Consider the following 22,918-nt stretch of genomic DNA (forward strand, 5'->3'; position numbering starts at 1 on the left):
AACCTGTCCTGGTCCAACCATGGTAACTCCACAGCCAAGAAAGCTAATCAGTGCCTCTACTTCCTCAGGAGGCTGAAGAAATGCAGTATGTCCCCTTGGACACACACCAATTTTTATCAATGTACCATAGAAAGCATCCTGTGCAGGTGCAACGCAGCTTAGAATGGCATAAGATCTGCTTGTTACTGCAGGACACCATGAAAACCAGCCTCATCCTCATGGACTTTGATTACACTTCTTGCTGCCTTGGCAAAGCTCTTAGTGTAACTAGACATCACCTACCAGAGATATCCTATATTAATTGTGCATGAGATACAAATATCTGAAAGTATCTACCACAAGGCTCAAGGACAGCTTCTATCCAACTGTTATAAAACTGCACCTTATTGTCTATTGCAATGCATGTTGTAATGAATTGGTGTGTATGAGTAGTAATCAAGGCAAGGTTTTCACTGTACCTCAATATACGTAACAAGAGTAAATAAACCAGTAAATAATCAGGTGATTCTCATTCTTTCTAAACTCCAAGGAACCTAACCTAAACGTCCTAGCCTCTAAAGTATTAATGAATGTAGAATCAAGATAAGTACATTGAAGTAAGGCCCAGATCAGCTGTCATCTGACTGAATGGTGATACAGGCTGAAAGAGTGGAGTGTCCTACCACTGTTTTTCGGATGTAAACAAATAGCACAATAGTCATCCGGGGCAGCATGGTTACGTAGTGGCCAGCATAACACTTTACAGTACCAGCAACCTGGGTTCATTTCCAGCCACTGCCTGTAAGGAATTGGTATGTTCTCCCTGTGTGGGTTTCCTCAGGGTGCTCTGGTTCCCTCCCATAGTTCAAAGACAGTTGGTAGGTTAGTTGGTCATTGTAAATTAATCCTTGAATAGGCTAGCATTAAAAATTGGGGGATTGCTAGGCAGCTGGCTCAGGGAGCTGGAAGGGCCTCCGCACTGTACCTTAATAAATAAAGTGTCTGTGATGCAGAGCTTACCTAATGTATTGTGTAGAGGACACTACCAATTACAAAATTGGATGTTACACTACTCCCATTTGATGGTAGTGTCATTGCCAGTGATATATGAAGCAGTGCTTTATATGCATCATATATCATTGACAATTACACTATTTTAAAGCTTTAGTCAAGTTATGTGGGGACATGTTGATTTATAGTATTAACCAAATGTGATTTAGAGTGCTGTGAGATGATTTATAGCCTCTCGCTTCCTGTTCCACAGAACAAAGCGCTGTCATTGCTGAATCAGTTCACTCTTCCAAACTCACAGTACATGTTCATCACTTTGGCAGCCATGGGTTACCGCTCGTACCCACTCTTAGAGGCTTGCAGTAACAGGATTATCGGTGAGTTCTCATTCTTCTCTTCAAACCCTTTCAATTAATGTTCCTAACGGTTTTAGCATTCGCCTCCACTCTAACAAGATATGAGTGCTTCCAATCCTTCCAGTCCTTAAACGTCCCCAACCTTCTTTCTGGGCATGGCTTCCATTGCCTGAGTCGTAAACTCTTGAATCACCTCACCACTTTCCTCCTCCTCCGCCAAGACTTCTTCTGATATCTTCTAGAATGGAGGTTTTGGTTCCTCCTCTTAAAATCTCTTTGTGTTGTTGTATAATATCTTGGGGCAATTCAACATCATAAGGGCACTTTGCTACACTTACTGAATTGTGGTTTTCAGTCACCCTCAATCGTTCAACAAGGTTTTTACATTCCATTCTGTTCTGCAAATCAAAAATACAGGATCCTGGAGATGTGGAAACTCTTGAGCAACACACACAAAATGCTGGAGTAACTCGGCAGGTCGGGCAGCATCTGCGGAGAGGAATAATCATTCAATGTTTCAGGTCGAGACCCTTCATCAGAATTGGAAAGGAAGGGAGCAAAAGCCAGAATAAAAAGAGCAGTGGGGGGGTGGGAATAGTGGACAAGCTGGAAGGTGATAGGTGAGAAAGTCTAGGACCAGAGGACACGGCGTCAAATTAGAGGGATGTCCTTTTAGAACAGGGATGAGGAATATCTTTAGCCACAGAGTGGTGAATCTATGGAATACATTGCTACAGGCAGCTGTGGAGACCAAGTCTTTAAGTATATCAAGGCAGAGATTGATAGATTCTTGATTGGTCAGGGCATGAGGGATACAGGGTGAAGGCAGGATATTGTGGCTGAGAGTTAAAATGGATCAGCCATGATGAAATGGCTGAGCAGACTCGATGGGCCAAATGGCCTAATTCTCCTATATCTTATGGTCTAAAGTAAGGGGGAAAGGTGGTTGGGGGGGTGAAGTAAGAAGCTTTGAGGTGATAGATGGAAAGGGTGAAGGGCTGAAGAAGGAATCTGAATGGGGATTAGAAAAAGAGGGGAGAGGAGAGTACCATAATTGATGTTCATGCCATCAGGTTGGAGACTGCCCAGACTGTATATGAGGTATTGCTCCTCCAGCCTGAGTTTGACCTCATCATGGCAGTAAGGAAGGCCATAGACAGACATATCAGAATGGGAAGTCGAATTGAAATGCATACCCACTGGGAGATCCTGCATTTTGCAGCAGACAGCATGAAGGTGTTTGACAAAGCAGTCTCTCAATCTGTGTCACATCACACACTGCACTGGGAGCAGTGGATCAATGGCCCATTTGTGATTTTCATTTATCTCTGTGGCTCCCACACTCCACTGTCAACATTAGTTGCTGAAGTTTTTTTTTGTCAACTGTACTAATTATTTTAATATGCAGTCAATATGCATCCCCGAGTTACTCTACTCCAGCATTTTGTGTGCGTTGCTCAAGAGTTGCCACATCTCCAGAATCCTGTACTTTTGATTTGCAGAACAGAATGGAATGATATAAACCAAAATTTCATATCAGTGTGCAGTTATTTCATTTGAAGTTTAATTTAAATTTCTTTTAAAATATGCTAGGTATCAAGGATATAATGGTAGGCTTCACACATTCTCACCCCTCTGCCGTTTAGCCATTTCTGGCACATGACTTCAGTCGGTCACATGAACCCAAGGGAACAGTTTGTAGATGGTCATATGAGGAGGTGGTGTATATCACAAGACCTTGTTATGCACCCACTGACGCCAGGTAGACAATCTCTGAAGAGTATTGATAATGGCTGGGGTCACCCATCTTGAAAAGACACTGCCCAGAAGAAGGAAATGGCAAACCACTTCTGTAGAAAAATTTGCCAAGAACGGTCATGGACACTGGACCGTGATCGCTCACGTCATACGACACGGCACGTAATGATGATGATGATAGCATGGAAACAGGCCAACCAAGTCATACCAACCATCCTGCACCTTTTTTTTTTACATCAATCCTACTCTCACTATTTAATTTCACCATATTCCCATCAACTCCCCTAGATTCTACCAAAGTTGAGACCAAGGAAGTTTAGATGGTTCCAACAGAGAGGAGACAGCATGAAAGAACAGGGAAAGTTAGCCATTTCCTCGTGACTTGACAGTATGTTGGAGTAAAGTGTGGGCATTGCAGATATATGTAGGATTGTTTGACTGTAGTAGTTAAAAAGAAAGGAACTGTTCAAATTACATAATACATGTTATACAACCACTTAATTCCTGCAGACAATATCCACGGCATCCCATTTTGGCGACTTGTGCACATCTTACAGTCGTGCAAGGACCTCAGTTACCGGAATCCGGCTCTTCTCACTGTTGTTGGCACCCATGTGGCTTCCATGCTAGCTGTCTGGGAGGTTAAGCAGGTAAAACACTTCCGAGATCCGGGTGAAGGGCCTACTTTTCATAACTGGCAAACATATTTCTGGGACTGAAGTGAAAGCACTATCAAAAAGCTGGCCGAGGTGTGATGGACTGAATGGCCTCTTCCTCCTTGGTATTATTTTCCTGCAGTGACCATGAGAAGGGGGATAACCAGCAGTTGAAAGAAACAAGTTATAAGTAGTTTTGCCATATGCCTAAAGGCTGACTCTTCAAGTTGCTTAAAATGTCTGAAGTTATGGATTTCCTTGATCATTAATCTTGCAGCCAGCAGCATAAGACATAGGAGCAGAATTAGACCACTCAGCTTATTGAGTCTGCTCCACCATTCCATCAGGCTGATTTATTATCCCTCTCAAGCCCGTTCTCCTACCTTCCCCATAATCTTTGATGCCTTTACTAATCGAGACCCTATCAACCTCTGCTTTAAATATACCCAATGACTTGGCCTCCACAGCTGTCCGTGACAATGAATTCTACAGATTAAACACCTTCTGGCTAAAGAAATTCCTCCTCATCTCTGTTCTAAAGACACGTTCTTCTAAAGTGTAGAATATATTGCCACAGACGGTTATAGGGGCTAAGTCATTGGGTATATTTAAAGTGGAGGTCAGTGGTGTTGTGTTCATTATTGAGGGATAGTGCAAGGCACACCAGGATGCCAGCATGCAGGATACTCAACTGAACTTTATTGCTAACCCTGCTTGTACAGTATGTGAACTCCTCCCATGTGAGAGTGTTTGAATGAGTGGATAGGAACAACTACTGCAGATAGGTTCTTGATTAGTAAGGGTGAAAAGGCAGGAGAATGGGATTGAGATGGAAAATAAACCAGCCACAATGGAATTGCAGAGCAGACTCTTGGGGCTGAATGGCCTAACTCTGCTGCTATGATCTATGGTTTTATGGATTAATGAGGGAAGAGCAACCCGAGGAAGTGCAGAAATTGGAATGACATGTTAAATGGATAGGAGGGATCCTTTAGCTAGTCTTTACGATAGCTGGTTTATATAACAGTGTGTCACTGAGACATAACTTGCAGGGTGATAAGTGCGAGAAAGCAGGAACCTTCAATTTGTTCTGTTCTGTGTTCCAGCTGATTATCTTGCTAACACTGCTTGCCGAGTTCAGATTCCGTCATACTGAGCTGATGGATGGCTTCGCACAGATGGTGCCAGCAATATCTGAATCCCTAACTTTTAACCATGTGCTATCAACTCTTCGTGTTTACTCCCTGTTGAACCATTACCCGGAAGAGGGGCATATCAAGTAGGTCTCAGTTCCACTCATCCTTTATCTCATGTGCTCTCTGTCCCGTCATAACAACGGCTTGCCTGATGTGTAGTCTTCCTGATGTCGTCACAAACCTGGCAAGAGTTAATTAAAGATATTGCATCACGCGGTACTGGAGGAACTCGGCAGGTCAGGTAGTGTCTGTGGAAAGGAGTGAACAGTCTATGTTTCAGGCCAAGACTTATTTACGTTACTGGAAAGGCTGGCTTATTCCCCCTTCCCTTGCAGTCCTGATGAAGGGCCTTGGGCCAAAATGTCAGCTATTCATTCCTCTCCATAAAATGCTGCCTGACCTGCTTAATTCCCTTAGCATTTCATGTGTGTTGTTCAAGATTTCCAGCATCAGCAGATCTCTTATGCTTAAAAATTTATCACTAAGGGGTTTACAGTGAGCTTCAGGGAGGCTCTCTGGGTTTCTTGGTGGAGATCAGTTACTGCCACCTGCTCACCAGGATGACAGAGGATGGATCTGAAGGATCTTAATTGATTAATAAGCAGGAGATAGCTGTCCTCTCCAGCTGAAGTTTGCTGTTAACTTGAAGGGCTCCATACCATGTCTTTAGAACCATGCAGGAGAAATTTAGTAATTCTCAAGTGCTCACAGCTCTGAGGTACGTCTGAAGATTCATTCCAGGATATAACCCAGCTTAACACACCAAGGAAGTACAGAGAGATGAAACAGTGTCAGGCATATCTTCCTTCATATGAAGCTTGAAATGAAGTCCTGTTTACCCTCTCGGGTGAATCTAGATCCCTTGGTAGCTATTGAGGCAAAGAACAGAGAGAGTTTCCCGAGAACTTGTCCTTTGGACAAAGAAGTTTTAGTAAGTGGTTACCTAAGACTGACTGATATAGTCCAGCTGGTGAGTTGTATAAGCAGCAAAATAATTAAGTGATTAAAGATGTTAAATGTTGGCAAATTTTCTTATCCCATATTTGTGCCCTGGACATCTTGTCCATTGTTAGACCTTTAGTTGCGCTGTTTCCTCGATATAGCTGAAGTGACATGTGAAATAAACAAACCCATCTGTTCCAATTGGCTCAGTAATGTCCTTATAAAGATTCTGCATAATTTAGTGGTGTTGGCATCTGTTTTATGAAGCAGCCTTACCTTGTACCTATCTAAATGCCTTAGCTTACCCTGGCACCTTTGGAATTATGTACATACATAGGGTACTATTGAATGGCTAGTGCTGCTTAGGAACTGGGTTCAATCCCAACCTCTGGTGCTGGATGTGCATGTCCTGTCTGTGATTGTGTGAGTTTCCTCTGGGAGTTCTAGTTTACTCCTAGATGGACAGATTGGGTGGTTAATCAGCCATTGTAGATTATGTAGGTAGATAGCAGGAGAATTGAGATTTGCTGGTCATGCGCATACTTAATAACTGAATCTTTTATTTAGTTTGTTATTTTTCATGCTGAAATGGATTGACGCTTCTCTCCATGAAATTGCATCTGCCATACGTCAGCCCGTTCACCAGCTTGTAGATTCTGTCACTGCCTTCACTACAGGGAATTTTCTGTAACCTGCCGACTTTGAAATTGGTATATATCCAAAAGAGCTGGGATTATAAAACCAAAGACAGATATACGCCACTGCTCTGTTCACCTCTACTCTCTGCTTTCCAGTTTTTTTTCAATTATGTCTGTTCTTTTAACGCCTATGACATTGACCTATGTGGCTATAAATTCAATGTCATGCATAAAAGCTATTTTTTTTAAAAACACATTTGCTTTGTAAACTTTTAATCTGTCTTTGGGTAAGAGAAGCAATTCTGATTTGCAGGCCTCTGATCACTTCAATCCTTGATCCTGGAAATGTCAAGCAAGAGAATGTCTGCAGATGCTGGAAATCCAAGAAACACACACAGCTGCTGGAGGAACCAGCAGGCCAGGCAGCATCTATGGAGAAGTGTTCAATCAACGTTTCAGACCCTTCCTGAGTCCTGCTGAGTACACTTTTCCATAGATGCTGCCTGGCCTGCTGAGTTCCTCTACCATTTTGTGGGTGGACCCTGGGAATTTGACTGGTTTTGGAAAATGTGTTTAATTTAGTTTTTTTTTGTTTTTGTGTTCCTTCTGTAGATTTGTAGAGACTCTCATCGAACTGTTTCAGTCACATATGTCAAAGTGTTCATCGGTGGAGTTGCTTCAGGGAGTTTACTACCTTTGTCTAATGGGACACTATCCCCCAGCTGTGCTAAACTATCTCTTCCAGGATGAGGTCCTGAGCAAGCTCCAGTCCTCAAGTGAGTGGCTGTCACATACATATTCCCATAATGCTACTGTCCTTTCTCTTTGAACAGTGTTTTAATGAGTAAAGTAGGCCATTCAGTCCCCGTTAGCATGTGCCATTTCAAAGATGGATAACAGCACATCTCTCATGAGGTCCGTCCATATGTCAGAAAGTGCTGGATTAATAAATATGGTTTGGATCCAATCAATACGTTTGGGAAATTATTTTGCTGCTTATAAATGGTTAATGACAAGAGAAGCAAAAAAAACTGTTTACACTGTTTAAGAAATAAAGATTCTTGTGTCTCTTTTATTGTTAGAGACCTCTGGTGGCAGTAAATGGAATAGTCTTCACCGGCTGGCAATACCACTTAAGAGGGGTGATTGATAAGTTCGTGGCTACGGCGATGCGTTATACAGCTCTTGTTACATGCACATGCAGTTCAATTCTGAGTGATTATGCAGAAAGTTTGAAGTTATTAACTGATGTGTTATTAATGTCAAACTTTCTGCATAATCACTCAGAGTTGAACTGCATGTGCATGTAACAAGAGCTGTATAACTCATCTCCTTCTACCTTAGGCCACGACCTTATCAATCACCCCTGCTGTGGACACTTTCTGGAGGTCCAAGATCAGTATGCTCCACGGCTGCTGGACTAAGTGTGTTAATGTAGGAGGGGACTATGTTGAAAAATAAATGTGCTAGGTTTTCTAAATTGACTCCTTCTACCTTAGGCCATGAACTTATCAATCACCCCTCGTACAACCACATTTTGAAGGGGAAGTCCACTAAATCAATCTTGAGAGATAACGAACAGTTGTGCTCCCTGGCGATAGCGTATCCTTCCTTTTACGGTCCTTGGCACAGTTTGCGACTTCAGTGTGAAGGAGAAGTCCACTGTATCAGTGAAATATACCTTTCTCTTGAGCAAACAGCTTCATGTCACAGATTACCGTAACAAATCATTATGGCAACCAGCTTTAATCAAGCTGTTTATCATATTCCTGGTACATTAGTCATTACCACACCAATGAATTTTACAATGATAATTGCAAATATACCCAAAGATTCATAAATGTTTTAAATATTTTAAGTAAAATGCACAATGTTACTCTTTTAACACAATTGCAATGTTCTCGCTTCCTTCCACTGCATCATGGGCTGCGGAGGCCAAGTCTGGGTTATTATGGGCAGGGATTGATAGGTTCTTGACTGGTTCATGGTTAAGGGTTACAGGGAGAAGGCATGAGAATTGGGTTGAGAAAAAAGTCAGCCATGATCGAGTGGCAGAGCAGCCTCAATGGGCTGAATGGCCTAATTCTGTTCTCGCTGCTGTTGACAGCTACTGAAGACTCTTCTATTTGCTGCCACCAGAGCTCTCTCACAGTAAAAGGGAAGCGAGAATCTGTATTTCTTAAACAGTGTAAACAGTTTATTGCATCTTGTCTGCTAGATAGGCCTTAGTTATTTCTTTCAAATCTTTTAATTGTACTGAACTCAACTAAATCACTGACTAATCTTTTGCATTCAAGGGACTCCAAGCCTGGTGCATCCACGCCAGCTTGTACTCGTCAGAGGTCAGACACTGTTGTAGTGAATCTATATTGCATCCCCTATAAATAATGTTTTCCTGAGCTTTGTGTCCAGAACTAGGGCTGGCTTCTTGTTAAAAGACCAGTCCTTACGTGGCTAGTACTAGAGGTCTTGCAGGTATCCATCTTCTTTCACGTAAATTGATCTTTAAATTTTTGTGGTTACTGAGAACCCATTCCGCTCCTAATGTCGTCATCAGACCTTCCTCTTGACGTTCGGTCTGTGCTCCCGTCACTTCCATTTGTTGTCACTGAGGTCTCTTTCCTCATAATTTCCACCCTATCCCCAACCCAATTCAGTTCCTGGCCAACTTCCTTTCTATTCTCTACTGTCGTCATTTAAGGCCTATTCTACCACATATGAACCATGGTCCTGGAGCATATTAAAATATCCAAGTCAATGACTGTACAAGCAGAGGACTTCAACATGGATTACTTTAATCCTTTTATGATTTTGGCATTGTTTTGTTATCATTCCTAATTATATCTCCTCCCTCTTTCTAGACAATTCCAATCGAGTGTCAAATAAGCGAATGCTTCAGTGCATCAAGCTCTGTATGGAGTTAGAGAATCCTTCCTTTGCCATGCCAGACGTTGCTGGGATCGCAGAACCCTTGCCAACCAATATTGTCGTAAACTCGGCCATGAAGGAGGTGGTGGATACCATCCTGGGTGACAGTAGTCTGTATCGCTGTGGGTCGGTGTTGAGAAACATTCATTTGATAGGTATCTAAAACATTATTGGTTATTTGCTGTGATTTTGCTGCTCCTGTCATGCTATTCACATGCCCCATTGTCGAGCTCTACCAAATTCAGGTTCTTTTATTGATCACATCCATCAAAGCATACAGTGAAATGTGTTGCATTGACCAACACAACGATGGGGGCAGCCTGCAAGTGTCGGCATACATTATGGTGCCAGCATCAGCGTAGCACGTCCACAGTGTTCCGAACATCACAAGCAGCAGCAACGCGACAAAACAACAACAGCAAAACTAGCCCCTCGCCCAATCTAGTTAAAATAACATGAGCTGATCTAGAACACTTTCCTGGATCCACAAGCATTCATCGATCTCTCAGGATAACTAGAATATATTGACAACAGTCCACAGGTCCATGGCCAAGTTAACTGGCTGAGGCCTTGTTGGTGAACTCCAGTAAGGAGTTAGGGCACACCAGAAAATCATTGGTCTGTGTGAGAGGAACTGCATGCACGCATCTTGAGTAAAGGACTCCAGTTAGTTGTACAGCATTCGCACAGCCGCTTTAGCCCAATAAGTTCATTGTCAACCATCAACTACTCATTTACACTGGTCTTACATTAATACCATTTCATTCTCTCAATAATCCCATCAGCTCCCCCTAGTCAACCATTCAACTGTACACCAGCGGTCCAGATTCAAATCAGAATCGGGTTTAATATCACAGGCACATGTCGCGAATTTTGATCCTAACCTCAGATTCTGTCTGCATGCAGTTTTCCCCTTGCTGCTCTGGTCAATTAACATAACGGCCAATTAACCAACTGACCCACGCATCTTTGGGATGTGGGAGGAAATGAGAACACCCAAGGGAAACTGTATAGAACTGCTAGCAAGATGACAAAATCCAGGCCTGAGTTGAAGAAAGCCACAGAATCGTACTGTACAGAATCAGGCCCTTTGGTCCACCGAGCCTCTGCTGACCATCAAGCACCCATTTGTACTAATCCCATTTTCTCCGTCAACTGGAATAGATTCTACCACTCACCCACACATTAGAAACAATTTCCAGCAGCCAATTAACCTCCCAAGCTGCACGGCTTTGAAACGTGAGGGAAAAAGAAACGGAGCAGGCCAGAGGAAACCCAAGCATTGTTGGTGAGAACATACAAGCTCCAGGCTGACAGGACCTGGGGTTAGGATCAAATCTGGATCTCCACAGCAGTGCCTCTCTGCTTCCCCTATACTCAAGTGTTCAGTGTAATCTAGTAAAAGTTAAGATTTTGGAGAGTGAACATGGGAGATGTATGAAAATGTTACCAGCGCTGTGAGCAGAAAGCTTAGCACTTCTCCTGTGCTCAGGAAGATACTATTTTGTTGCCACTACCCACGTTGCTGCTGTCTGGAGTTTACTGCCTGGATGGTTCCATAATGTTTTGAGGGTACTGTACCTCCAAAGGTGAAGATGTGGAGTTTTCAGGGCAGTGTGGGAAGAGGAGGGGCTTGGCCCCCATGGGACCATCAGTTCAGAGAGCCGGTCCAGGCACACGCTGGGACTGTCGAACACAAGAGCCAGAGCGGACAGCACAAGGAATCCACTCTGAAATGGACTAGGCTGCTAGGTGGTAAGGACTAGAACTACCAAAACTATTAATTTTAATAGTTCACAAATACTGGTGCAATACCTTAATGTGATCCAGGATCAAAAATCAATGCAGAAGAAAGTATTGCCAGGTTTAGTACACTGGTTGTAGATTTATCTTTGGCTCAGAGTTGATTTGCATTAGGAGAGCAATATTCTGCCACTACATTAGTGACATCAGTGTTGCTCATCAGATTCAGCGCCACCCCCCATAAGATCCTCCTCCATGCTGCCCTTTTACTGCTCTTCAACAGCTGACATTTATAGAGCTCCATAAAATTTCCAAGACAGATTTGACTCGGCACCAAGTGAGAAGATATTACAACTGGTTCTCTGAGGTAGGTTGTACACAACCTCCTAAAGCAGCAGCTTGGCAGAAGGTTAAGGAGGACAATCCAAAGTTTAGTCTGAGGTACAGACAGCTGTGGTGAGCAAGGAAGGTGAGGATGAGAGCTGGAGGAATGTGCTGTATTGCTAAATGAGGATATGGGCACAATGGAGGAAGAGGCTTAAATGCAAGGCTAACAAAGTTAATGCTGAAGCTTTATAAGGCATTGGTCAGACCACTTACAGTGTTGTGAGTAGTTCTAGCAGCTTAGAACACGTCTAAAAAAGAATGTACTGGTTTTGGAGAGAGGGTCCAGAGGAGATTTACAAGAATGATTGCAGGGATGAAAGGGTTAACATGTGAGTAGCATTGGTTCTGGGCTTGTGTTCCCTGGACTTTAGAAGATTGAGGGAGAATTTCATTGAAGCCTATCGAATATTAAAAAGCCTAGATAGAGTGGATGTGGAGAGAATGTTTCCATTAGTGGAAGTATTTAGGACCATGAGAGCACAGCCTCAGAATAGAAGGGTGTCCCTTTTGAATAGATGTAAGGAGGAATTTATTTAGCCAGAGGAAGTGAATCTGGAATTCATTGCCACGGGTGGCTATGGAGGCCAAGTGATTGGGTACATCTAAAGCGAGTTGACAGGTTCTTTATTAGTAGGGGTATCAAAGGTTACAGAGAGAATGGTGTTAAGAGGGAAATTAAATCAGCCCTGATCGAATGGCTGAGAAGATTCAGTGGACCAAATTCTGTCCTAATTCGGCTCATATGTCTTATAGTCTTAAGACATTGTTTAACAAGTGTCTAGCTGAGCACTTTGATTGCTAGACATAATCCTGGAAGATGCATTAAAAATGGATGGGTGCCAACTGGTTGGCATTGATGTGGTGGGCTGAATGGCTTGTTTCCGTGCTGTATGACTCTAACCTGTGAAGGTAACAGAGGTAATATTGCCAGAGTAGATGACGGGGATGTAGGGGTGCATCCTTGATTCAAATGGCATATCACTGGATTTTTCAGACCTTGTATGCATCGATGCAAATGTTTTAAAAATGTAGGATGCACGAGAAGACACATGGTTTAATTTCAGTTTTCCATACTCCTTTCAAGATTTTGAATTTGCTTTGGACCAGGAGAGAAAACAAGTAGTACCTTTTCCTGAAGATGATGAAATTGTCCAGAGTACCAACGTACAGAGGTAAGGGTTACTCTTTCAAACCTTCTCATTGATCCACTCGTGTCTAAGTAGGTATCTGCTTGTAACAATTGTGCGTTATTTGTACAGAAATATTTAGTATGCCATTAATTTAAATTTCCCAGTTCCTTAAAATTTTTGTAAATAACTATTTTTTAAACACTATGCTCATTTGTTAAGCACAATAGCTTCCTTCTTTCTGAATAACTTAATATTTGCAAACAATTCTGCTAATGAAGGATCTTTGCAAAAAATTGTATAAATGCTGCAATTATGCAAATGAGATTCTGCAGATGGTGGAAATCAAGAGCAACATACACAAAATGCTGGTGGAACTCAGCAGGTCAGACAGCATCTATGGAGCAAAATGGTCAGTCAATGTTTCAGCTTGAAACTCCATCTGAACAGAAAGGTAGAGGGGAGAAAAACAGAATAAAAAAGTGAAGGGAAGGGGTGGAGCAAGAGTTAGTCAGCAGTAAATGAATCCAGGTAAAGAGGGGTGATAGGCAAATGGAGGAGGGAAGGCTGGAAGTAGTGACAGTGGTTAGAGGTGGGGGCAGCAAAGAGCCAAGGATGGTCAAAGCTTGACAGGAAAGGGAGGGGTAGGCTGATGGGAACAGTAAGGGGAGGGACCCAGACAAAGGATGGGCAGATGGAGTGGATGGAGGAGAGGAAAGAAATGAGGTGATGGGGCAGGATTAGGAAGAACTAGATTAGGAGGAGAGACAAAAGGAATAGAGGGACAGCAGTTATCTGGAAATTGGGAATTTGGTGTTCATGCCATTGGGTTCTAAGCTACCCAGGCAGATTGTGAGGTGCTTTTCCTCCAGTTTCTATCAATCTTGGGCTTTGCCCAAAGAATAGTGGACTAATCTTGTACAGGGACTATGTGCAGTACCTCCACATTTGACCTTTACATCCCTGGTAAGCTTGAAACATAATATAGGCTACAATTGTGTTTAAATCTGTGTCTTCTGAAATACCCTGAAAGGAGGAGGAAGGGAATATTTTTTTCAAACATAAAGCACAAAAACAAAATAATATTGGCTTTGAAGGAAGTTCTGGGACAATGATGTGGATCTTTTATTTTCCTATTATACTTAACACAAAAGGAACATTCCTTGCAATGTAACTGTTGTTTCTGTCTTCTAGAGTGGCAGTGCTGTGCGCACCAGTCTCTGCCTTTTGTCTTGGGACAGGGCATCCCAAAGGCAAACTGGCACTGAAGATCCGGCATCTCAAGGCACTGGGCTATCACGTGGTATTGGTGAGTTTTTACAACAGCTTCCTTGGTCTGAAAACTTCTCAATCTGATTGAAATGGCAGGTTTAGAAAAAAAAAAATCTGATCAAAATTCAACCTCCTGGTACTCTAACAAGTTGCAAAATTTCCATTATTGTGCTTTTTTTTTCTGGATAGGTTTTAGTTCACTTGTTTAACTATTATCTAATTAAAAGTCATTATAGTTTATGGTCTTCCAATTTCACATCAGTTACAGAGACAGAACAAGTAATGGCTATTTAAGACCATAAGACATAGGAGAGGGACCATTTGGCCCATTGAGTCTGCTCTGCCACTCCAATCATTTGATCTCATTTATTATCAATCTCAACTATGTTCTTCTGCCTTCTCCCTGTAACTTTTGACTCCCTGACTAATCATAAACCTATCAACCTCTGCTTTAAATACATGCCAAGTCTGGCAATGAATTTCACAGATCTGGCTAAAGAGATTCCTCCTCGTCTCTGTTCTAAATGGACATCTCTCTATTCTGAGAAACATCCTCATTACATCCATTCTATCTAGGCCTTTCAATTTCCTACAGGTTTTAATGAGTCATTCCCCCCCTACTTCTTCTAAGATGAATACAGATCCAGAGGCATCAAACAGTCCTCATACATTAACCCTTTTAATCCCAGAACCCAGAATAATTCTTGAACCTCCTCTTGACCCTGTCCAATACCATTTCTTCTTTTCTTGGATAAGGGCCCAAAACTGCTCACAGTATGACTAAATGCCCTATAAAGGCTCATAATAAAATCCTCGCTTTTATCTTCAAGTCTTCTCAAAATAACTAAATTTAGCTTTGTGGTTGCTCTTTGCTGTTCAACACCCTCATTCCTTCCATTTGATAGGTCAGATATGATGGCAGAATATAGCATTAAATAAGACTTTTGGCAGTGTGGAGGATCAGAGGGATCTTGGGGTCCGAGTCCATTGGACACTGAAAGCTGCTGTGCAGGTTGACTCTGTGGTTAAGAAGGCATATGGTGCATTGGCCTTCATCAATCATAGGATTGAATTCAAGAGCCGAGAGGTAACGTTACAGCTGTGAGAACCGTAGTCAGACCCCACTTGGAGTACTGTGCTCCGTTCTAGTCACTTCACTACAGGAAGGATGTGGAAACTAGACAGGGTGCAGAGGAGATTTACAAGGATGTTGCCTGGATTGGGGAGCATGCCTTATGAGAACAGGTTGAGTGAACTTGGCCTTTTCTCCTTGTAGCGACGGAGGATGAGAGGTGACCTGATAGAGGTATATGAGGTTGGAGGTGTTGTCGAAAGTGTGGAGGGCTGTCAGAGGATACAGCGGAACATTGATAGGATGCAAAACTGGGCAGAGAAGTGGCAGGTGAAGTTCAACCCAGATAAGTGTGAAGTGGTTCATTTTGGTAGGTGAAATATGATGGCAGAATACAGTATTAATGGTAAGACTCTTAGCAGTGTGGAGGATCAGAGGGATCTTGGGGACCGAGTCCATAGGACACTCAAAGCTGCTACGCAGGTTGACTCTGTGGTTAAGAAGGCATACAGTGCATTGGCCTTCATCAATCGTGGGATTGAATTTAGGAACTGAGAGGTAATGTTGCAGCTATATAGGATGCTGGTCAGACCCCACTTGGAGTACTGTGCTCAGTTCTGGTCGCCTCACTACAGGAAGGATGTGGAAACCGTAGAAAGGGTGCAGAGGAGATTTACAAGGATGTTGCCTGGATTGGGGAGCATGCCTTATGAGAATAGGTTGAGGGAACTTGGCCTTTTCTCCTTGGAGCAACGGAGGATGAGAGGTGACCTGATAGAGGTATATGAGATGATGAGAGGCGTTGATCGTGTGGATAGTCAGAGGTTTTTTCCTAGGACTGAAATGGCTATCACGAGAGGGCACAGTTATAAGGTGCTTGGAAGTAGGTACAGAGGGGATGTCAGGGGTATGTTTTTTACACAGAGAGTGGTGAGTGCGTGGAATGGGCTGCTGGCGACTGTGATGGAGGCAGATACTATAAGGTCTTTTAAGAGGCTCCTGGATAGGTACAAGGGAGCTTAGAAAAATAGAGGGCTGTGGGTAACCCTAGGTAATTTCTAAAGTAAGTACATGTTTGGCACAGCATTGTGGGTTGAAGGTCCTGTACTGTGCTGTAGGTTTTCTATATTTCTATCTGCCTTGGTCCCAGAATAAAAGGAAAACCAGAAACTGCTGGGAATACTCAGAAACATAGTCATAATGTTTCAGGCCAGACACCCTTCACCAAAACTGCTGAGAATTTCCAGCATTGTCTGTCAATCTCAGTATTCTGAATGTTTGATTCTTTCAGTCACCCAACTTGCCACAAATGCAATTTTGGTCATTTTCCAGAATTCTATATACTTTTTAGTTAGGCCAGTAGGTAAACGTAATCATGCCAACTGATAAGAGGAGAGAAAAAGGAAGCAGGGAATTGTAGAGGGATTATCTTGCTGTCAGTAGTGGGGGGAAATGTGAGGGTCTATCATAAAAGATGTAATAGCAGAGCACTTGGAAAACAGGGAAGGATCTGATACAGTTAACCTGCAATTTACAATAGGGAACTCTTGCTGGAAAACTCTACTAGAACTTTTTGAGGATGTAACCAGCAGACCAGATACAGTATGGCAGATTGGATACACGTGAATGTTAGTACTTTCAAGAAGGTCTCCGATAAGATCTCACATAAGATATTGGCATGCAAAAATTAAAGCGCACATGATTGCATTAGAGAGCTGGTTGGCAGGCGTGTAATTAAGGTTAAGAATAAAGGAGGCTTTATCCAAGTGGGTGGTGGGGTCACTGCTAGGACCCAGGCAATTCACAAAACTTACTAGTGATTTAGATAAAGGAAGTAAAAAGATGTGATGGCATGAAGCTGAATGGCAGTAGGAGCAATGAGGAAGGATGCACTGGTGCTGCAGTTTGAGGTGGGCTCATTGAATGAAAGAGCAAATGCAGAATATTATGGAAATAACTTTGGTGGCAAAACCAGGAAGGCAGGATATTATCTGAATGGTGATTTATTGGGAAAGGAGGTACAGGGAGACCTGTTGAAAGTGGACAGGCAGGTATGAAGGCAGTTAAGAAAGCAATTGGAATATTGTCCTTCATAGCCAGAGGATTTGAGTACAGAAGTGGGGATGCCTTGCTGCATTTATACGGAGTCTTGGTGAGACCATATCATGAATATTGTGTGTAGTCTCACAGATCCTTGTATAAATGCTATTGAGGGATTGCAACAAAGGTTCATCCAACTTAGTTGATACTCTGGAGTGGACAAGTCAGAGTCCAGACCTCAGTCCAATTGAGAATTTGTGGCTGGAATGGAAAAGGGCTGTTCACTCAATCCCCCGTCCAATCTGACAGAGCTTGAACAGCTTTGTAAAAAAGAATGGGGGAGAATGGCAGAGTCCAGGTGTGCAAAGCTGCTAGAGACTTAAGGCTGTAATTGGTTCATCTACTAAGTACTGACTTGAAGGGGTTGAATATTTATGCAATCAATTATTTTGTTTAATATTGGTAATTAACTTAGATCACTTCATAGATATCTGTTGTCACTTTGACACGAAAGAGTCTTTTTCAGTTGATCAGTGCCAAAAAATGCCAAATTAAATCCACTGTGATTCAAAGTTACAGAACGTGAAAACTTCCAAGGGGGGTGAATACTTTTCATAGGCACCGTATTGGCCTTGAGCTCTTCCAGCTCCTTTCTGTTGATCGACTCATCATTATTGGTGATTAGCCCCACCACTGTTGTGTCATCTGGCAACTTGATGTGATTGATCAGGTGTTTGATCGTGCAGTCATGTGTGATCAGAGTGTACAGCAATGGACTCAGCACACAGCCTGGGAGACACCCATGTTGAGGATGAAGGAGTGGTTGTGTATCCTGACTATCTGAGATCTAATTTGACTGAACCACAATGCTCCCATCACTGGCCCTATAAAGCATTACGCTGCTGTGCTACGCTCATTTCAGGAATAAAGTGAAACCATCAGTTTTCAGTGGATGTGAGATCAGTTCTCTTTTGGTTAAATAGCTATTTGAAGTATTTCTTTTTGACAGTCCTACTAAGCCAAGATTTCAACTTATCTTAATTTGATGATGATGTGTGTGATGTTGCTAAGGCAAGCAACTGTTTCTCTGAGAAGTACCTATTTTTGGTGGTTTGATTCAGTCATCTAGTAGAACCCTTTGTGAGGGCCATCGGAGTTGTGCCAAAGCCTAGGCAAAGTCTCTTTCCATAAAGTACAACAATAACTGAGCATTGTTTTTACAATTGTCAAACAGCTTGATGTTTCCTTTTACATCCACCAGCTTTGTATTTTAGGATCTGTTTGAATTGAATTTTAATTCTCAAACTTGCTTCAGTGGCTTTCCCATGAAGTTCTGAGGAAGTGCTGCAGTGTCAGAGTTCGTGTAATTGGATGATATTGCACTGACTCCCATCTCCCTCATGAGGCTGTAACACTTTTGGGACACTCTCCTCGGGAACAACAATGGTACTAAACCCATTGTCTCAACTAATACTTTACAAACTTGCATCACTAGATGCGCATCTCATTGGATGCTGTGTTTCCTAAGTTGAATCAGTGGCTATAGTTCAGAAGTATTTAATTGCTGGTAGAGGTTAATTCAAAAAGGTAAAATGGAAAAAAAAAATGTTTTTCATTTTATTTGCCTAGCCCGGTGGTTTACTGTTCCATGTATGACCAGCAGACTTGTGTGTCATTCGGGAGTGTGCGTGAGCTGTGTATGTAATGCTCCCAGTGAGCATCTAAACATCTGTTTCAACACACAAGAAGCAACTCAGGTCGTACCTGTAGAAAGCAGTTTAAAGTTAATGTTTCAGGTTTTTGTTTCAGATTTTCAGCATCTGCAGTTTTGATTTTTATTAAAGGGAAAATGTTCCCTGATAAATAATTTTCAAGCATCTACTTCCTGATCACTGCCTGAGTTTGGGGCCAAAACCCTTTATTGTTGGCAGAACATATGTTGCAGTTTCTTAGGGGTGGGGGCTACAGGGTTTTGATAGGGTTATTCTAACTTTTATATTTTTAACCCCCCCCCCCCCAATTTCCCTATCTGCCAGGTGTCAGACCATGAGTTTGGAAAGATGTCAGAAGATGAAAGAGTTCAGTTCTTAAGGAGAGCGATCTTTGCAGAATGAATAGCCTTTGAGAAGTCACACAGCTGTGGACAAGATGTGATCAACTGCCTCAGCCCCTGACAGCATGGCACTCTCCTTGGGAGGCAACCAAAACGTACATTTTTTAAAAATTTAGCAATAGAAACTACCTCCCTACAAGATGCAAAACCCCATACATACTGCAAATAAGAAGGATAAACAAAAACCAGGCAACATTTGTGTAGAGAACAAGGGTTACCCTGACTCTATCTCCACAGATGCTGAATGATCAGCTAAGTATTTCCTACACTCACTGTTGCCATGCTTCCATCTGCTGGAATGCTACTGTTGGGCTTCACAGAACAAGTACAGCTTTGCGTGAATAATGTGGATCAGATCCACAACAGACATTTTTTAAAAATAAAATGAATGATTTAAGTGACAAATACACACATTAAAAAGTCAATTTTTTTTAAAAAGAAAAATGTTTTCTTCCTTTGATTGATATTATATTATTTACCATCAGTTATTTACCGTACTTCACCTCACCAAAAGCTCTTCGCCTATCACAGATTTTTCAGTTTTTGTCCTTTTGGTTAACGTGCCTTCATGATTTCTGGCTGTTCAAGAGGGTTTTACCAGCAAGTATGTGCTTGGCCAAGTGGTTAAGGTGTTGGTCTAGTTATCTGAAGGTCGCTAGTTCGAGCCTTGGCTGAGGCTACGTGTGTGTCCTTGAGCAAGGCACTTAACCACACATTGCTCTGCCAAGCTGTATGGGTCCTAGTGCCCTTCCCTTGGACAACATTGGTGGCGTGGAGAGGGGAGACTTGCAGCTTGGACAACTGCCGGTCTTCCATTAAAAAAAACCTTGCTTGCGCCCTGGAAACTTTCCAAGGTGAAAATCCATGGTCGATCGAGACTTTCGGAGGCCTACCTACTACCAGCAAGTAAGTGTATTTGAAGACACTGTGATATAGTAAAAGGCAGCAATCTGTTTCATAATGATGAGATAAAATAGTTTTTAGTCATTGTGTTTGAGAGACAAGTGTTCCTATGATTTTTATTTATCATGAGTTCTCTTATATCGAGGTTTTGAAGAGGGTGCTGCAGAGATTTGCCAGGATGCTGCCTGAATTAGAGGGCCTGTATTACAACGAGAGGCTGGACAAACTTAGGTTGTTTTCTCTGGAGCACGGAGACTGAGGGGAGATCTGATAGAGGTTTATAAGATTACGAGAGGCAGAGACAGTATCTTTTCCCCAGGGTTGAAATGTTTAATACCAGAGGGCACGTATTTAAGATTAGAAAGGGTAGTTTCAAACGAGATGAGGGGCAGGTTCTTTACACAAAGTGATGGGTGCCTGGAAAGCACGGCCTGCAGTGGTGGTCGAGGCTGATACATACTGAGAAATCAATGTGAGGAAAATGGAAAGATATGGACATTGTGTAGTATCATTGGCCATTTGATTACTAATTTAATTAGTTTGACTCAGCATTGTGAGCCGAAGGGCCTGGTCCTGTAATGTACCGTTCTATGTTCCATCCAGTTCAGATCAGGTTCAGATTTATTTATCTCATGTACATTGAAACAGAGTGAAATGTCTCATTTACATTAACAACCAACACACCTAAGGAATGTCACCACACATTCCAGTGCCACCATAGTGTGCCCACAATGCTTGGCAGAACAACAGAGAACACATCAAAACTGAACATGCCAAACAACAACAGCAAAACCAGTTCCATTCCTCCCTTGCTCCCACCCACCCATGCACGTACACAGTCCTCTAACCCCAGACCCCAGGACAGGCAGTCTTCTTCGACCTCCAGCAGACTCGTGGACATTGGGTCCTAATATCCCAATGCAGTCACAAAGATTCGCAGACGTAGGCTCCGGCCATCAGCCCTCAACTGGCCCTCCGTTCCAGTTGGCAGTCGTTCTGAGTTCACAACTAATCTGGAGATTACAATTTGGGGGCGTCAAGACTGAAGAAGGTTGAGAGATTGGCTCAGTAGAGACCTTTAACATTAGCAAGTGTTTAAGTGGACAAAGATGATGGCTCATAAATACTGTATAAAAGAAACACCAATAGATCCAACAACTTTTATCTGTGAATAGTGGGATTTTAGGGTAGAGTAAGGGTAAGAAAGCAGCAGGTGTTGATGCTCCCCACTGAGGCTGTTTAACCTGGTGTATCCATCAGGCTTTTTCTGCTTTTGTTTGAGATGGTGATCCTGATGAGTTATACTGCATAGAGTGTGGGCTAAAAGGCCTGTTCTATGCCCAACAGATTCTTTGTGTTATTGGATCTACAGTTTCTTTGCATTACTCTGTGACCTCCTGATTGTGAATTAAGGAGAGTGTGGTCCTTCCCAGTACTTATGCCCAGTTCCTGCCCTGCCATAGAAAATTGTACAAGTAGTAGTTTCTCACTTCTGGATAGGCATCAAGCTCCAGCTCACTTTCCTCCTTCCTTAACTATTCCTGGTTTCCAAAAACCAAAAGTGTGGACCCGTGGAAGAGTGGTAGACAAGAGGAGCTGGTAGAGGGCAAAAGGGGAGCTAAGAGAAAAATGAGTATCAAGTGTTGGGTCAAAGTGTCTCTAAGAAACTTGGTCTGGTGAGCTGGGGAAAGGAAGCGGGAGAAGGAGCTGAACAGCAAGGCTGGCAGACGTGGAACTTCCCTGTCGAAGTGGGGGCAAGAGGATTTCCCGCCGTGTCATGCTGGAAGATGATGGCAGCTTTAGGGATGAAGGGAGAACCAGGAAGAGAGCTGTTAACACTAGGGCTCAAGCAGCAGAGAGAGGGTCCAGTCGGCTTTGGCTGCAAAGGGACGATAGTAGCTGGAAGTCTGAGCATCGGGGGTAGAAGATTGATCACCTTCTGCTGTCCCACCATCCCAAAGATGTTCTGGGTTCGGGGATAAAACGTCTGGAGACGGGTGGACCCGGCTGATGACTCGACAGTCCAGCAGCAGAAACATCACAGCTGTTTAAGGTAATACAGGAATCATTAATATATGATCAACAGCTTGCAAAATCCAAATACCTTTTGGTTATTGGCACTGTGGGGATAATACCTGCACCAGATATGCTGAATAATGTAGATAATGTTGGACTTGGATCTTTATCTTGGGAAGTAAAAATACGTTGCAGTTGTCCAGACTTCCCTGTATAGAATTTGAAAGGTCAGCACAACAGTATGGGCTGAAGGGCCATGCTATGCTATTAGACAATAAGATATAGGAGAAGTGGACTATTCGGCCCATCAAATCTGCTCCACATTTCAATGATGGGCTGTTCCAATTCTTCCAGTCATCCCCACTCTCCTGCCTTCTCCCCATACCCTTTGATGCCCTGGCCAATCAAGAACCTATCTCTGCCTTAAATGCACCTAATGACATGACCTCCACAGCCACTCGTGGCAACAAGTTCCATAGATTTACCACCCTCTGGCTAAAGTAATTTCTCCGCATCTCTGTTTTAAATGGACGTCCTTCAATTCTGAAGTTGTGCCCTCTTGTCCTAGACTCCCCTACCATGGGAAATAACTTTACCATATTTAATCTGTTCAGGCCTTTTAACATTTGGAATGTTTCTATGAGATCCCCCTTCATTCTCCTGAACTCCAGGAGCTGCCAGATGTTCCTCATATGGTAACCCTTTCATTCCTGGAATCATTCTCATGTATCTTATCTGAATTCTTTCCAATGTCAGTATATCCTTTCTAAAATAAGGTGCC

The 22,918-nt window shown here is 42.7% G+C and overlaps 1 protein-coding gene across 2 annotated transcripts in view; it reads left to right on the forward strand.

Moving 5' to 3' along the window:
• Positions 1 to 19,662, forward strand: part of fastkd2 (FAST kinase domains 2) — a 34,138-nt gene extending 14,476 nt beyond the window's left edge. For both annotated transcript variants that reach the window (XM_073046640.1, XM_073046642.1), the window contains exons 5-12: positions 1,244 to 1,367; positions 3,615 to 3,754; positions 4,867 to 5,039; positions 7,149 to 7,312; positions 9,398 to 9,619; positions 12,679 to 12,766; positions 13,916 to 14,030; positions 19,142 to 19,662. In XM_073046640.1, the coding sequence (XP_072902741.1) occupies positions 1,244 to 1,367; positions 3,615 to 3,754; positions 4,867 to 5,039; positions 7,149 to 7,312; positions 9,398 to 9,619; positions 12,679 to 12,766; positions 13,916 to 14,030; positions 19,142 to 19,219 (1,104 nt within the window). In that variant the 3' untranslated portion in view covers positions 19,220 to 19,662. The remainder of the gene's footprint in view (positions 1 to 1,243; positions 1,368 to 3,614; positions 3,755 to 4,866; positions 5,040 to 7,148; positions 7,313 to 9,397; positions 9,620 to 12,678; positions 12,767 to 13,915; positions 14,031 to 19,141) is intronic.
• The last annotated feature ends 3,256 nt before the right edge of the window (positions 19,663 to 22,918 follow it).

The sequence above is a fragment of the Hemitrygon akajei genome, chromosome 5 (assembly GCF_048418815.1).
Source record: "Hemitrygon akajei chromosome 5, sHemAka1.3, whole genome shotgun sequence".
In the NCBI taxonomy this organism is placed as follows: domain Eukaryota; kingdom Metazoa; phylum Chordata; class Chondrichthyes; order Myliobatiformes; family Dasyatidae; genus Hemitrygon; species Hemitrygon akajei.